Here is a 17,429-nt window from a genome sequence, read left to right as displayed (position 1 = left end):
AAACCAGATTTCCATTTTGTTTAGTGCTTTATAGCTGATCAATAAAGTCTTATAGTCAATCCTGTATTTTACTCGGATCCACTGCAAAGACAGCACTGTTGAGCTATTAAGAGATCTTAGCTCTGTTTTTATAAAGACATCAGCAGCATTCACCACCAAGGTAGAGGAGGTTACATTCCAGGCTGGTAGACGTAACAAAAACACCATTTCTATCACTCAATTTGTATGACAAATGCAGACACATATGCAACTGCAATGCCACCTTATTTCTGCACCTTTTAAGAAGTTGGTCCTGTTCTTTCCTACTGTAAAGCCTCAGTGATTCTAGTTCTTATTTGTTGGTCCCCTCCAGGGACAGCCACACCTCCATCTGTTACTCCTCCCTTGTCTCTGCTCAATCATGTTCATCACAGAAGAATTTATGACCTAAACTTTCTCCAATAATCCCCGGGCACTGGACTCAACTCAATTAACTTTGTCGTCACCCAATTCTCAGTCTTCTCTCCAACTCTAAACTCACTCTTTACCAAACACCAGGTCTTCACTTTCCCAGTTGGGCCTGGGAAAAAAAAAAGAGGCTCTCGGTAACCGACACTTGGATCTCCGACACAGCAGCAGTGGGATTTGTTTATAGTTGCTATTTTCTCACTTGGAGACCGCTCATGGCCAAGAACAGGCAGTACCCAAGATTCAACTGGTGGCATCTTGACTCCTTTCTTAGTTGTGTGGAGAAGATACACTACTGTCTCACCAGGAAATGACACGCTCCAAAAGCTTATGCCTCCACACTTTTTCCCAAGGTCGAGAAGCTGGGATACTCCATAGCACAACTTAAACTGTATCTTCTTATGCTTCCCTAGCTCACCGAATTCCACAGGCTTGTAAGCCTGTAAAATCCTTGCTAGCAAGCATTTCCTCCAACCCCTACTTAAGTCTAGGCTGGAGCTTAAACTAAAAGCCTTTGCCTCCCAACCAGCTTTAAAAGCCTCTCAATTAGTATGAATCATTCCATACAGAGCCTATCCCAACAGCTCCTTTTTCTCACGTGGAAGTTCACTCACGCTGAGCGTGAATTATTTATTTAGACCAGCCGTGGCTCATTTTGCAGGTTTTCCCCAATTAAAAAGGCCGCATACGACAAGGTCTGAATTTTGAGATAAGATGGTTGCTCTCTCACAGAGCCACCTCTCACTATATCACACTGTGATAGAAAATACCCTATTTTAGGGTCCTTTACTGTAGCTGAGCTCAAATACAAAAACATCCATAGATAAAACCAATTTTAGACATCCATATTTTGATGCTGACAAAACAATTTAACAAGATGTGTATACTTAAACACTCACCAGGTTTCCCATGAATATACAACTGTAAGCCATCAATATGGAAGTGAATATCTGGCTTGTGTTTGTGACAGTCATGGTTCTGTGTGAGGTCGTGCCCCCCGCCGCCTATTCCGACCCCCACACCTGGGGCGCAAACTCGGGTCTCCAGTGTAAGTTAACAGGGCACCAACCGTGTGAGCTAAAGGAGACCTCCCTCAGCCCAGGCAGCTGAGGACCCCGCTAGGCGCAGTGAGGGCGCTGACGTCACCACACCAGCTCCACTACATGTTTATGACTCAACTCTTAGGTCATTACATGCATGCATTTTATCTCTTTATACATAAAGATGATAGTAATACCAACAAGAGATCGTATTTAGTGTAAACAAAGTACTGTACTGTACAAACACCTACAGGAGACGATATTGAATGAAATCAAGTATTGAAAGCACGTTTGATTCATTTACATCTGCTGAAGAAAAAGTAATTACAGATCTGTTTGGAATTTTTGTTAAAATCCCTTGTTTTGTGCATGTGTTTTGTTCAAGTCTGCCTATTTGGGGAATTAAATTAAATTGTTAGATGCACATTTATCCACAGAAGGAACAAATGCACACTATACGTAACATAGTTCTGAAGTTTGGGAAGCTATGCATGAAAAGGATTTGGGTATTTCTGTAGATTCTTTCACATCCTCATCAAAACAATGTGGGGAAACCATAAAAAAGAAACTGAATACTTAGTACAGTATGTAGGAAGAAATGTGGAATTTAAACTCAGGCAAGTTAAAGTCGAGCTTCACAGTGCTTAGTTAGACCTTGCACAATATTGTGTTTAGTGTTGGTCACCCTACCACAGAACATGATATATTAACTTTAGAAAGAAGTCAAAGAACAGCAAGAAGAGTGATTCATGGTTTGAGGGTCATTTATTGTCATATATGCAGAGGTTAAAGGAGCTAAATATGTTTAGCTAAGAACAAAGGAAACTGAGAAGAAAGCATATAAATATAAGCATAAATAGGGTTAACCCAGGGGACTATTCAGCCTTGCATGGCAAATCAAGGTCACAGGGTAATTATTGTAAACTTAAAGGGGATTAATTTAGAACAGAGAATGTGAAATACTGCTTTGCACACAGAGCTTTATCTGGAACAGGCATCCAAAGCCAAATTAAGGAGCCTTAAACTGCAGGCTTTTTAAAGGAATGGCTGGATGAACTTTTAGATTCAGTTAGCTACTCCATAACCAAATCAGAGATGTGCCAAAATACTTTCTCTTGTTAGCAACCTCTCTTATGTACTTAGGTTGAAGAGTTACACCAGAGGTGAAGAAGGATGGGTCTTTGAATTATTTTATTTAAATTCATAATTGCGTTGCTGTACTCACTAATTTCAATCATCCTCAACGTTTAATGCACAAATTAGCTTCTTCTATGATGTTGATTGATCTGAGAGGCTTGCGAGACTGATCCAAGCATGGTTTTGTAAACACATTTGATGCCCTCATTAGACATACAAAGTCTTCTGTATTCTGGACAATCAATAAAATATGTCCACAGCACACCAGTAATCACATTTCCTGAGACTTACTGCTCCACATCCATTAAATAAATAAAATTACATTGCTAGTCATTACATTAGGTTTTATGTTATAGAGAAATTTCCCACTCATTATGTTACAGTATTTTTCGACAAATAGATGGATCTAAGGAAATACAGACAATACTACAAGCATTAGCCTACTGTTAGTTTTCAGTTCCTTTTCTGGATTTTAAGAGAATTTATTTCCTGTGCTGCAAGGAAGCAATTCCCAGTCAGCATACAAACTTCACCCTGGGGAGTTTGCTTTGCCCCTCTAAAGTGATTTTCACATGGCTGCCAGGGCTCCAGGCTATACTATACAGCCATGCTTGTTTTTTATACCGATTTTATTTCTGTGCACTGGATGTTTTTAATCTTCTGCATTGTGCATGTGAACTGCACAGCCTCAGGGAGGGCAACATGAGAATGAAAAGCAATTTAAAACCACTTATTTGTTTTTGCTTATTCCTTTGTAGAGTTTTCTTTGTTCACCCATAAAATACATAAGTCTCATACATAAAATACACACGTCTCATAAGATTAATATTGTAACGGGCATGTTCTGTAAAATTGCTTAACAGTTGAATAGGTTTTCCTAATTTTGAACAAACATTCCTATTGTCTTATCTTTTACACTTTCATATTTATCCATACAATAAGGTCTGGTAAAGGCATACTGTGTACAGTGCATATTCAGTGCTGAGACAAAAAGTTAGTGAACCACTTCAATTATTTATTCTTACATATTTAGGACCAAAATCAAAATGAGATATTCATGAAAATCTTAATAAAACCTGAAGATAACCTGAACAACATGAAGATAGAATATATATTTGCATTATTTAATTAACAAAAATAATCCAACAGTAAAAAACATTGTGTGAATAAGTACAGTTTTTGAACCTTTAGATTCAGTATCTGATGGCAGCTCTTTTTGTCTCATAGATTATTGCAATAAGATTTTTTTCAGTATCTCACGTCAGAAATTTGGGCCCATCCGTCCTTATGGAGGAATGAACAGCTTGTTTCAGATCTTTTCATTCATTTCAATGAAGATTCATTGGTCTTTTACCTGGCCAATCCAAAAATGTGAAATTTCCTCTTTTTCAGCTATGTTGTTGTGGATTGGCTACAACATAAATGTGTTGTCCTGCTCCATGACCAATTTTCAGTTCAGCATCAAAAGACAAATGGACAGCCTGACATTCTGTTTCGGAATGCCCTGATACAATTCATGGTTCCAGCAGTGAAGGCAAGTAGTCTGGGTCCTGAGGGAGCAAATTATCTCCAGAACTCTCGCCATATTTCATAATCAGAATGAGTTTCTTCTGTTGGAAGAAACTTTAATTTCATTTTGGCCCCAAAATTAAACTTTTGACTCTGACTTCTCTGTTCAGAGAACTTTCTTCCTGTAGTCTTGTGGATCATCCTCTTTGGCAAGCTTGAGACAAGCAGCAATGTTTTTTCCCTAATGTTTACGAATGGTTTTGTAAGACTCTTGTGACAGATGTGCATTAATAACTCTTTTTGATTGCAGGTCCTCTGAAATTTCTTTTGATTATGGAATGATGCTTTTTCATGAATCTGTACGTTGAAGATCAAACTCATGACGTTTTGACCATTATAGTATATACAGGTACTGTAGGACAAGACTACTTAAATACAATCCTTATTTACCTGTTACCTAATTATTTAATCAATATCAATATTTAATACAAATCAAGCCCTACTTTGTATTAAGTACACAAGTGGTTCACTTATTATTTCATACACTGATTCTTAATAATGTTTCCTACTGCATACATCCTTACAGATACATCTCAAAATTGACTGAACTGGTAAATAAAAATCCTTTTTGTTAAGAAAAGACCAGTTTCCATTAAATAAGGACATCATGGTAAGAAATATAAATTTTCATAGCTATATTGCAGGTATACAAACATTTCTTGGGTACACAATTACTTCTTATCATACTGTATTACAACCCTTTGGATACAGAAATGCTTTATGAAATCTTCAAATATCAAATTTCTTCTTGTTGCATATGCAGTACAAAACGTATTACATTATTACATTATTACATTAAAAGCACAACAGCAATTAATACATATTACTGTAAGCAAAGTAGGCAAACTACTCAAACATCCCTTACATGCTTTGCAGCATAATTCCCATTAAACTTCATTAGGATTCACCAGGGAAAAACAACCTTGAACTCCAGCATTCAGTTTTCACTGTACCTCGTCTGCACTGTTGAGCAGGTATATTAAAGAGAGTTGAGTCAGGCAGCGAGTGGGTAGAGTGGAGTGCAGCAAGAAAGGGAGCTCAGCGAGAGAGACTCGGTGAAGCCAGAGAGAAAACAAAACAAAGAGAGAACCGTAAACCAAAAGAACTGGTATCAGTGTGGACCCTTAGGGATCTTATTTCTTCCCTCATACTATAAATATTCCACCAAGCCAGTGATTGAGAAAGAAAGATACAACATGATTTTGACACACGGGCCTTTGTAATCAATAAAAACAATGGTTTGTTTCTCGTAAGGACTTTGGAGAGATCACAAGCTTATATTTCTCAGCAATGTAATGAAGAAAACCTCTGGGGGAATGTTTGGGATAAACATCTAAGCAAGATCATCCTTTTTAAAAGGCAGGTTTGTCCTAGGCCAAACTGCCAAACATAACTTAACAACCTTCCATTGAATTTCTATGCTCATTAAAATGTCTGTATTAAAGAGACAGCATGAATGAGAGAATTAAACTGAAGGCAGTTTCTTGGAAATGATATACAGTATTGTGTTTACAGAACCTCTGATTATCAGTCTCTGTGGAACATCTGAGAAGAAAACCAGGTGATGAATAATGTGTATTGTGGGCCAGACATTAAATTGTCTTGAACTGTTCTGGTTGTTCACAGGTGCATCAAGAAATAATGATATAATTATCTAAAATATATTTAGATATTTCATTAACTCTGTTCAGACTCTGGAATCCAACAGCTACATCTGCATATCCATAAATCTCTCTCTCAATACAAACAGATTAAGCTGGAGATACAATTTTTCTAGAAAGTCTGTAATTCTTACATAACATGCATATTGTACCATGAAAAAAATACCACATAAAATATTTATGGGCATTTTTAAATGTAAAAAATCAATTGGCACATTTAATATGAAACTCATTTGTTCTCAATCTTGGACAGTAATCATGACTGAAAATAATTTATTGACAGCAGAACAAATAAGCATATTCAGGTGTTCAGACCTCTAAGTTCAGAAGTGTTTAAAAAAAGCAACAACATAGTTTGAATAGTATGTCAGTAATCTTGAAATGGCAGTTGCCCAACTAAACGTAGGAAAAACCATCCAAAAAAGTAGCAGAATGACAGTTTAATGTGATAGAAAAGAACTTTGTGGGCTGTTATTGATAAACAAAAGAAAACAGGAACTAATACAAATTGTACCAGGTATGGAGGATGTAGCAAAACTCTTGCAACATGTGAAAGGAGAAAACTTCATTCAGCCCGCCAAGAAGAAAGAGAGTGGTTTAGAAATGCACAAGTGAACAATAAAATGACACTTTAACAAGAAGAATGTCCATAGGCAGAACCCAAGCTTCAAAGGAAAATTCCATTTACACCAAAACACAGTGGCTCATCAAGCAATAATTGATAGTAGTGAAAAGCCTCACAAGAATTCACAAGCAAATCATTTCACCCTGAGCATAACTGAAGGTCCTACTGCTACCTAAAATAAAGTGACGGTCAAGTTAATAGAATTAATATTGTAGGACATCCGGTTAGGATGCAGACGGGAATGGCAGCATAATACGGATCACCGCCCAGCAATTTTGTAATAAAGCCCTGAAAACTTTATTTTTTCTACATTACGTTGGAAAAAATAATAACTATGGCTGTAGGGGCTGTCAGGAGAAGCAGGAGAAAACACCAACAGTGGAAAATGTCGAAACTGCGACTTCTGACCGCAGTCGGAGCAGCTCAGCGAGTTCTGAACAAGATGGCACAGACTCCAGTCTTCAGAAAATATTACACGAACTTAGAGACTTCAGACAGGACAATAAAGAGCAGCTTGCGGATATTAAACAGGAACTGAGCAAGGTTAATAAGAGACTGGATAAGGCAGAGGGACAGATCGAAGAAGTAGAAACAAGGATCTTAACAGATACTGTGATAAAGAAACTCTTGCAACAACAAATTACTTTGGAAACTAAATTAACAGACCAGGAAGGAAGATTGTGCCAGGAAAACATTCGGATTTATGGAATCCCTGAAGAATCGGAGGGTCACTGCATGGTCACCTTCCTTGAAAATCTGCTGAGGGGGAAACTTGGTTTACCGAAGGATGTGGAACTGGGAATTGAAAGGGCGCATAGAGCGTTAGCGCCGAGACCTAGAGGCCCTGACGCCAAACCGCGCTCCATTGTCGCCAAGTTTTTAAGCTACAAGATGAAAGAGGATGTGTTGCGTTAAGCTGGGCAAAAGAAATAACTTTTCCATAATAACAAACGATTTTATGTGGATCATGATAACCCCCCGAAAGTACTCAAAAAACATATGGAATATTCTTATGTAAAAAAGGTGCTGAAATCGCAGAAAATAAAATTTCAGACTCCATTTCCAGCGAGGCTATGGGTGTTCTATGAAGGCGGCACCTGCCTATACCATTCGGCAGCAGAAGCCACAAAGGACATGGCAGAGCGGGGACTTAAAGTACACGTTATACCGCCAGCGCCTACACTGGAAGAAGAAATCGAGCGACTGTTTACTTGGCAGAAGGCTGGCAGATGGGGTGGCCCTGGGAAAGACCAGCCCTCAAAACAGCAATATAAGGAGAAACTACAGAGTTTCAGGCGGAAATCCCCTTCGCAAGATTGAAGAAAATGGATACAGTGAGTTTTTAAAAGTTGGCCGGGATTTAATTGTTTAGGTTTTTTTATAAACAAGTTTCCAGCTATGTTTAAGAGAATTTGTAAATGTCGGGATAGATGTCTGGTGATTACGACTAGAGCGACTTTTAATTTTTCTGGTTACCCTTTTTTTTCTTTGTATAATATAAGTTTGGATTTGCCATCGTGCCGCCTGGTCAAGGGCCCTCCTTCAGAGGAGAAGGAGGACTTCCCTAACGGACTTTCTTTTTTTTTTAAAAAAAAAAAGAGAAGCTCATACAGGGTTCATTTGAAAAGAATCCCACAGTTGGAAGGAAGTACTGTAAACGAGACGGAGATGGATACAGTTTTGTTTAAGATTGTTTGGTTAATGTTTTTGTTTACTTTGTTTTTTGTTTGTGTTGCATTATTAGAAAAAAAATGATGGGAAGAGGATGTTTAACAATATGAAACATATGTCATATGAGAGATAGTTTGAAAGTTCTATCACTTACATAAAATATGTCCAAGAAAGACCTTAAAATAGTTACATTTAATGTTAATGGAGTACTTAACCCTATTAAGAGAAGTAATATTTTGTCTAAAATGAAGCAAGAAGGGTGTCATATTGCTTTTTTACAAGAAACACATTTGAGTGTATTGGAACATGAGAAATTAAGGAGAATGGGTTTCTCAAAAATCTATTTCTCCTCATATAAATCTGGCCATAGGAGAGGAGGTTCAATTTGAGTTGCTTACAGAAGTTAAAGATAAGGAGGGGAGATATGTATTAGTATTGGGAAAAATGGAAGGGGACTTACTAACATTACTTAATGTATATGCCCCACCTTGTAGTGATTTTAATTTTATAAAAACATGTTCGATTTGATGGTTAGTGGACAAGGGATAGCGATTTGTGGAGGTGACTGGAATGTGCATCTTAACCCCAGGCTCAATTCTACAAATATATCTTCTCAGAGAGATAAGTCATTGCATAAAAAGATTAATGTACTGATGGGGGAAATGGGATTAATAGATCTTTGGAGAGATTTCTATCCAAGTGGTCGGGATTACACTCACTATTCCTTCCCTTATTCAGTATATTCAAGGATTGATTATTTTTTTATACACACAAGAGATAGACATACTGTACTGTAGGATTTAACATAGGGATATAGGTAGAATTGATTTTTCACACCACGCTCCTATGTCATTGTCCATTCGATTAAGTAATAATCGTGGAAATACAACATGGAGGATGAACTCCAGTCTGTCGAACGATCCACAATGTAAAGAACAGATAAAACAAAAAATAAAAATATTTTTGGAGGAGAATGATAATGGGGAAGTGGGACCAGAGATGATATGGGACACATTAAGGGCAGTTAAATTATTTCTCTGAGCAGTCATAAGAAGAAGGTAAAGCAATTACAATGATCTAATCTTAATATAAAGTTAAAAGAGTTGGAGAAAAAACATAAAGAAAAACAGGATTCACAAATCATGCAAGAAATAGAGGCTTAGAAGAAAATAGATGTCTTATATACACAGGAAATTGAAAAAAAATATATATATATTTACTAGACAAACATATTACGAGTCAGGGTCAAAATCACTAAAGCTGTTGGCAAGAAAATTAAAAAAACAACAGACCGATAATACAATATATAAAATAAAGGACCAGAACTGTAATGGTGTATTATATAAATGGGAAGAAATCCAAAACACTTTAACAAAATATTACGGAAAATTATATACATAACCCCATTCAGAAAGTGAAGAAAAGATAGATACTTTTTTGGAATCTCTCAGTCTACCAACTCTTACGGAAGATCAAAATAATATATTAAAAGCAAAGATAACACCAGAAGAATTGAATTCAGTGATTACGAGCCTCAGAGCTAATAAATCACCTGGAACTGATGGTTTTAATTCAGAATGGTATAAAACCTTCCGAGCAGAATTAATACCAAATCTTCTTTCTGCTTGTAACTTGGCATTAATTGATGTAAAAATGCCCCCATCATGGAGAGAGGCCATCATCTCAGTTATCCCTAAGGAGGGGAAAGATAGATTAGATTGTGGATCGTTCAGACCAATCTCAGTCCTTAATGTGGATTATAAAATTTATACAGGAAGTTAAAATTTATACAGTTTATTCAAGATAGACAAACTTGTGAAAATATTTGACACACATTGCATATCATGAACCATATTCAACAACATAATTGCTTCTTTGATGAGCATAGATGCTGAGAAAGCTTTTAACTCTGTTAGTTGGAAATACCTCGATAGGGTCTCAGGTAGGTTTGATTTTTGTGAAAATATTATCAAAGGTATTCAAACTTTATATGATAGACCAATAGCACAAATTAAAATAAATGGTTATTTATCTGATAGAATAACTTTAGAATGAGGGACTAGACAAGGCTTTATCTCCATTGCTTTTTGCTCTATATATAGAGCCACTCGCCCATTGGATATGACAAAATAGAAAAATAAAAGGTATTTCTTACAGGGGAATGAGCACAAGATAGCACTGTATGCTGATGACATTTTGTTATATCTGGAGGATCCCACTAGTTCATTTCCAGAACTAATGAAACTCTTAGATAGCTTTGGCTTGCTGGTAGGCTATAAAGTTACAGTAAATGTTCAAAAAACACAAATTCTAACTTTTAATTACAACCCTCCCAATTTGTTAAAAAGCAAATACCACCTTAAGTTGGACCAAAGTTCAATGAGATATCTAGGAGTCTATTTACCAAAAGATATTTCTGTATTAGCAACAATTAACTATGGACCCCTTATAACTAAAATTAAAGCAGATATATTGAAATGGAACCTAATCCCCTTTATGAGGTTTCAGTTCTAGAATTGAATCTGTAAAAATGAATCTACTGCCCCGATTACTCTTCCTATTTCAAGCTCTTTCTGTAGAAGTCTCTGCAAAACAATTTTCAGAATGGGATAAGATGATTTCTAGGTTTATTTGGCAGGGAGAAAACCTAAAATTAGATTCAAAACATTGCAACTTTCAAAAGATAAAGGGGGTATGGCTTTACCAAATTTGAAAGATTATTATTATGCATCTCAAGTTAAACCTCTCATTAATTCTTGTAATCCAGAATATCAAGCCAGATGGAAAGATATTGAATTATCCCTTGTAAATAGCCTCCCAATTCGGGCATTATTAGGTATTAGGAATTTAGACAAAATTACTGAAAAAATATTCAATCCATGGATAAAGTTTCAACTAAGGACATGGAATACGATCACAAAAGAGTATAATTTAGGTGAGGCAGTAAAGATACTCAGATGGTGTGCCTAGAGTTTAGACCAAATAAATTGGATAATAGATTTAAAATTTGGATCACAAAAGGAATAACTGCATTTTGTAATATAATGGATAAGAATCAGTTACAAATTTTTCAGTATTTGAAGGAGAAACACAATTTGGAGAATTCCGATTTTTATAGATATCTTCAAATGCGCCACTAATTTAATAAGGAGATTATAAGGGGAGATTTAGATATTGTTAATGACGGGACAGTGAAAATAGTTACAGAAGCCTACAAATCAGAATTAGGTAAAGGTATTATATCTAGATTATATAAAAGTGTTATGGAAAAGAATTCGGATTCTATAGAGTATATACTGTAAAAAAAGAAATGGGTGAAAGAAAGTGAAGTTAGAATTTCGAATGAAGAGTGGCTTAAAATTTGTGAATTTCAACGGAGATGTACTAACTCACATTTATGGAGAGAGATTTGCTGGAAAAACATTGTTCGATTTTTCATTACTCCGAGTCAGAAGGCGCACCATACTGAGAAAAAGTCTAAATAATGGAGACAGTGCAGAAACCAAGGTAATCATTGGCATATATTCTGGAATTGCCCTAAAATAAGGCTTTTCTTGAAGGAGTTACATGAGGCCCTGGAAACTTTATTTGAAAGGAAGGTGCTCTTTACACTTGAGGCTTTATATTTTGGTAAACTGGATTTTGATTGGAGGGGAACTGATGAATATTTGTATGAAATCCTTATATCAGCAGGGAAGAAAGCTATAACAAGAAAGTGACTTCTCCCAGATTTACCAACAATGAATGATTGGATTGAATTAATAAAGGAAATATATATAATGGAAAAAATAACATTTTCACTAAAATTAAAAATGAAAAAAATTGTCAAATATTGGTCTAGGTGGGTTCAGTACATTAAACCTTTAAGGTCAGATTTTGTTGAGATACAAAATAACTGATATTTAATAAGGTACATTTACATAGTCTCCTCCCTTTTCATATTCATAAATGTATACATCTCTATTCTTTTGAATGTATATAGTTTTGTTAAAAAGTTATATAATTGTAAAATACTAGAGGAACAAACAGGAATTTCTGCCTGTGATGTAAGGCTGAATAATGGTGGTTTATATGTAAAATGGTTTTGTTTTGTTCTCTAAAATATTTTTTTTTTTAAAAGAATTAATATTGTAACTTACATCTCAGTTCCCTTTTTTCATTTTCATTTTCGCTTGTGCATTTGTGTCACATTTTTAGCTTTTGTTTTGGGTTGTAATGACATTAACAGGATTAAAAGCAAGGGTCCAAGTTATTATTTGTTCTCTTTCTCTCATGTATAACACAGCTTCTTTTAATTCATCGAAGTGTGAAATTATTTCATAAGCAACATAAAATGTTAAAACAAGAAACTTAGTCAAAATTAAATGGATTTGTTTTACTTTTACCATTATCATAGCTGTTATTTAGTGGGATTGAGACAATGGAAGGTTATAAGAGAGTCAGGAAGTGCAGCGTATTTTCCTACATAACAATCAGACAAGAACTGAAGCATATATTATACAGTATTAGAGCGCTCTTCCCTAATATTTAAATAAGCATGGAAGCTGAAATTGTTTTGCATGGCAGAGCATAATTAATTTACTAGGCTTGGAAGACTGAGTGCATCAGCTTCAAATTAGATTAAAAGGTTTGGCCCAGGGGTCTGTCACGGAGATCCTGACAGAGAAAAAATCCTGTCATGCTGAAAAGGGGCTACACAGGAGCAATTTTACATGAGCTAAAATGTGTGGCTTCCACAGACTAAATAAGAGATTGCTTCCTTTTTACTAAAATAAAAAGAAAGGAAGGTTTGAGGCAGAAATATCTTCTTTTCTAACCCAAAAAGGAAAGTGATGCCTGCACCCTTTCCAAACAAAGGATGGGACAGATGACAGGCAACTTGTAGAGACCAAAACAATAGAAGGATGTTTTAAAAAAACAGATATGGTTTTCATAGTTTTTACTAGATTAAACTGATTCGGTTTATAGTTTCTGGGATTAAGTGGCGACCAGGAACCATTTAAACAACATCCTCTCGTTAGGAAGTCTGCTATGAACTGTAACTTTTGGCTTTGCTAAGACCAGGCACTGACTAAAACAAAAAAGAAGGACAAAAAAAAACAATCCCTAACATGAACAGCTCTTTGAAACTGCCAGTCTTCTAACTTTGATAAACCCATTCATCCTATGTTCTCATTTATAGTACGCAAGTCAAATTGTTTAGAAAATGTAATTGACAGCAATAACTATAGTTTTGTCCTCAGCTTTTTTAATTGTTTCTGTTTGCTCATCTCCTTTAGCAACTGTGCAATAAATTGTGTAGACTGATACTGAACATAGTTACTAAATTGTTCAATGGAACCCAACAGGACGATCAGCTATAATTCTCTCTCTAATTAACTGTGTTTAGGATTTGATATTCTTCTTTTTCCTCTCATACAATCTAAGTTATTTTACCATTGCTGAAAATAAAATCTGAAAGGCTTTTTTTGCTGACCCTTGGAGTAACAATTCCAAAGGAGCTATAAAGCAAAATGATATAAACATGTGAATGAGCTGATGGAAGAAACTTTGTCCTGCTTGGATGCCTTTGTTGTGCTATATTTACAGCTGTTTTATGTCTCTGAAATTCAGTTCCAGTCCTTAAATATCTCCAAGCCATTGAGATTGTGAGTGTTTGCACCACAGTGCATTAGACAACTAACACTCTGCTCATATTGTGCATTTTTTGAGTGTTAAAAAAATAACAAGCAAAACAACAGATTAGTGATTACCCTCTGACCTGATGTATGCCTCTCATCAGTGCATAAGTTAAAGACATTAGAAATCAAAAGCAAAAAGGCAAGCGTCTACAAGCGTCTAAAAAAAATGCAAACATAAAAATCTGGTGAAAACAACACATGCGTATTGAAAACAAAATTCTTAGTATGTTGCACAAGAAGCTTGAATTTAGACATCTGATATTCTGATTTTGAGCAATGTGTTAAAAGTAATGAGTCTATTAAAATGACCTTTGTGTCCTGTTTTAAAAAACAGATATTTCTACTCATTAATCATAAATAGAAAATATGCCATATTCAGCATTAATACAACAGCATACTTAATCAGATAGTGAGCTGGAATCAGCATTTGGATGTCAGATCCCAATAGATGTCTGTGTAACTACTCTAACTGAGTAAAGCCAGGCTCAGATGAATAACTGGCTTTAGGGGTTAGAGGGGTGGTTGTACAGTATCTCTTTGAATAACTACCTTGTATGAAGCAGACACAGGTGATGGCAGATGCAGATCTCTTAGTTGAGTTGTGTTTTCTCGGTACTGGTAGCTGAGAAGTACATTGCACAAGATTACAGTACTAGGTTTTAAGAGGATCCAAGGACACAGAGGGACTCACTGAACACTCATTTTAGTCTGCCTTGCTCCTGGGTGGGATGTGCTACTGATGATAAAAAAGATTTTAGCCATTGCGAATGATGTGAGAAACTAGTGAAAAATGTAAATTGCTTAGAAACGGAATAAGGAGCACACAATACTAATTGAAGCAAAGGTTCTGGCATTACAACAGAAAGTTGACATGAAACAGATCCCAAAGCACAGTCTAAACAGCTTCCCATGTATTTAAGTCCACAGAGGGAAAAGTGCCCCTTTTGTCTCCACTGAAATGAAGAGGAGGAAATTTGGAGCATATGGGAAAAGATCTTTAGGAACAAAGATCTGAACAGAAAAAAGGAATTCTTGTTGCAAAAATAAAATCTAGTCAGGTACATTTTACAAATAAGATTCACTCAGTGATAGCAATAAGAAATATTTACTTCTATATGTCTGATAATTTGTATTTTTAAATCTGTTCTCTTACCAATAGGCCTTTTGTATTATTCCCTATTTATATTCCCTTTGTATTAGTATATTGAAGTGATCTTTGCAAACCCACTCCGACTTTGGCAAATTCAATTATAACTTCCACTTTTGAATTAAATAAAACTTTGTTTTTACAAGATAAATAACAAAAATGGCTAATCCTGTTGAAATACACAACATTTAAAAATATAGCCTGAACTTTACAGACAGGATAACATTTTTTAAATTTTGGCTAAATGTTTTCTTGTACCAGTTTTATGAAGCTCTTTACAAACCTTGTACCCTTGTGCAAAAGCTTTCTTGAATAAACCTGAGTAGATGTGCTGCTAAACCTCAAATGTTTGCAAACTAGGATGAGGAACTGCTCTGAAGGCACACCAGTCTTTCCTGACGACACCACAAAATCAGATCAGTCCATCTCAATCAGAATTCAAATGTCATCAATCTTAAACTTGCATTTTACCATACTTGCTTCATCGTAGGTGGCATCTTATGACCACGGGTCTGAGCCTCGATCGTGTTACCAGCTTATTTTCATTGAGATTCCCAAAATACAACACATTATCTGAGCACAACCTATGGAAGGGTCATACCAGAGCTCGCCTCTCAGTGTCCATTTGCATTTGTGTGATACTGCCCATAAAAGTTGTGTCTCTCCTTCAATTGGGCCTGTATCTCTAGGATGGAGCTGTGTTGCCTGTGACTAGTCAAAAGATGAGTGTTTCAAAGGTAATTGAAATTAATTGATCCATGTCTTTTGAGATACTGTATGAGAGTGATATGAGCGATCTTTAAAACATGCTGGACTGGAGCTCTCCTGTCATGATTGCTAACCCCTCCTCTTAAGGGCGCTCCAGCCCTTCCTTGTTATGCCCCATTGTCTGCACCTGGTCCCTAATCCTGCTCCCCCTTAAAAGCCAGACGCGGACCTCACTCCTGGTTCCTCATTGATTTCCGTATCGTGAGAGCCCGGGGTCCTGCTGCGTCTGGCTCCGTTATGCTTTTAACTTTCTGTTCCTAGTTCCTGGTTTCCCTCGCCGGTTCCGACCCGGTTCCTGTTCCCCCCCTCCGGATGGATCGCCTGGCTATGGACTTCAGCCCTGGTTTCTGATTTCCCGTTTGGATTTCCTACATGGATTGTTCGCCTGGATTCACTTCCCCTGGACACCTGCACTGTATGGACACGCCCCCCCGTCTCCTGACCCTTCTCCTGCATGACCATTTTTCCCCTTGTGTCTTCACTATTCTGGATCGTGTCGTCCGCATAGGGCCCGGAAAGAACTGTTTGTGACATCTCCAGGACCACAGAAGGTCACACTTAGTCTAAACTATGCCATTGAGATCCACCTGCCCCATATCCACTACCACAGTCAAATAGACAGACTGTAATTATTTTTTATTTGTGGGGCCTTTTGATCATTCTCTGATTACTGCTGAAAAATATATAAAGCAAAACATTTGTTGTTTTTTAAAATCTGTAATATGTACTATGCATTATTAATTTATTTGTTTCTGTCATTTCAAATTATATGTTGCTTGAATGTGAAACATGGAGAAATGGAGAGTTTTTTTTATTTCATAGAAAAAAAAGTAGCAACAAAAAAGGAATAATCAGACTTCACAATCTGACAGATTTCCAAGTACTGACTTTCATCAAAGGCAATTGAAACAGAAATTAGAGGTTATTAAGAACAGATGGATTTGTCTGGAATTCTATGCAGAATTTATGATGTGCTTTCTCTGTAAAAGAGTATGTAGTCTGAAGCCAAAGGTACAAGAGTTACTTTTCATGCTGTGGTGCTACTGCAAGTGGACAGCGGCATTTATAATTGATGAACTATGTTAAGGACACTCAACCTGCAGTCCTTCCAAACCACTCCACTGCAGTTTTTTGTTGTAACCAACTCTTTGATTGGTATCTTGATCCTGTTAATCACCAACTAAATAATTAAAGAGACTGTGCAACAAAGCTTACTGGAAGGGCCACAGGTTTAGTATCATTGGGCTAAAGGTCTCTGTCGTTTCTGTTGGTATTGCTAAAAATGTAATTTATCAGCATTATCATCATCATTAGCAGAATCGTAATACTATATATTATCATAATGTCAATAAGATAAGTAAGGGCAGCAAAAGTAGTAGCTGAGATAGCAGAAAAGATAACATAACATATAGTATAGCTAAAACTGGAGATTATGGAGTGAAGAATTGAAAAGGAGATGAATAGGCAGGCTAATAGGATGTAATTTGAACAGAGGCTTCAATTGTTTGAATGCCATATGTCCACACTGCTTGTCCAATTGTCCCAAGTTCAATGAAGTCTGAACATTCTTGTTGTCTGCCCAGAGCTCCTTTAATTAAAATTTCTGAGATTACCAACGTCATGACCACTGGTATAGACAATTTTTTATATTGTAGTAGGTGTGTATTTTTGTTTATCACCTTC

General features: G+C 36.3%; 1 protein-coding gene across 2 annotated transcripts in view; it reads right to left on the bottom strand.

Annotated features, from left to right (window-relative positions):
* The window catches only part of shisal1a (shisa like 1a), a 97,268-nt gene that overhangs the window by 18,044 nt on the left and 61,795 nt on the right, over positions 1–17,429 (bottom strand). The window contains exon 5 of one of the 2 annotated variants that reach the window (XM_069192711.1): positions 9,246–9,843. The exons of the other annotated variant lie outside the window; for it this stretch is intronic. Coding sequence (XP_069048812.1) covers positions 9,834–9,843 — 10 coding nt within the window. The 3' untranslated portion in view covers positions 9,246–9,833. Of the gene's footprint in view, positions 1–9,245; positions 9,844–17,429 lie in introns of those variants that run through there. 2 annotated transcript variants of the gene reach the window in all.

Source organism: Lepisosteus oculatus, chromosome 7 (assembly GCF_040954835.1).
Source record: "Lepisosteus oculatus isolate fLepOcu1 chromosome 7, fLepOcu1.hap2, whole genome shotgun sequence".
NCBI classification, from domain to species: Eukaryota; Metazoa; Chordata; class Actinopteri; order Semionotiformes; family Lepisosteidae; genus Lepisosteus; species Lepisosteus oculatus.
This window is presented reverse-complemented; position numbering and strand designations above follow the sequence as displayed.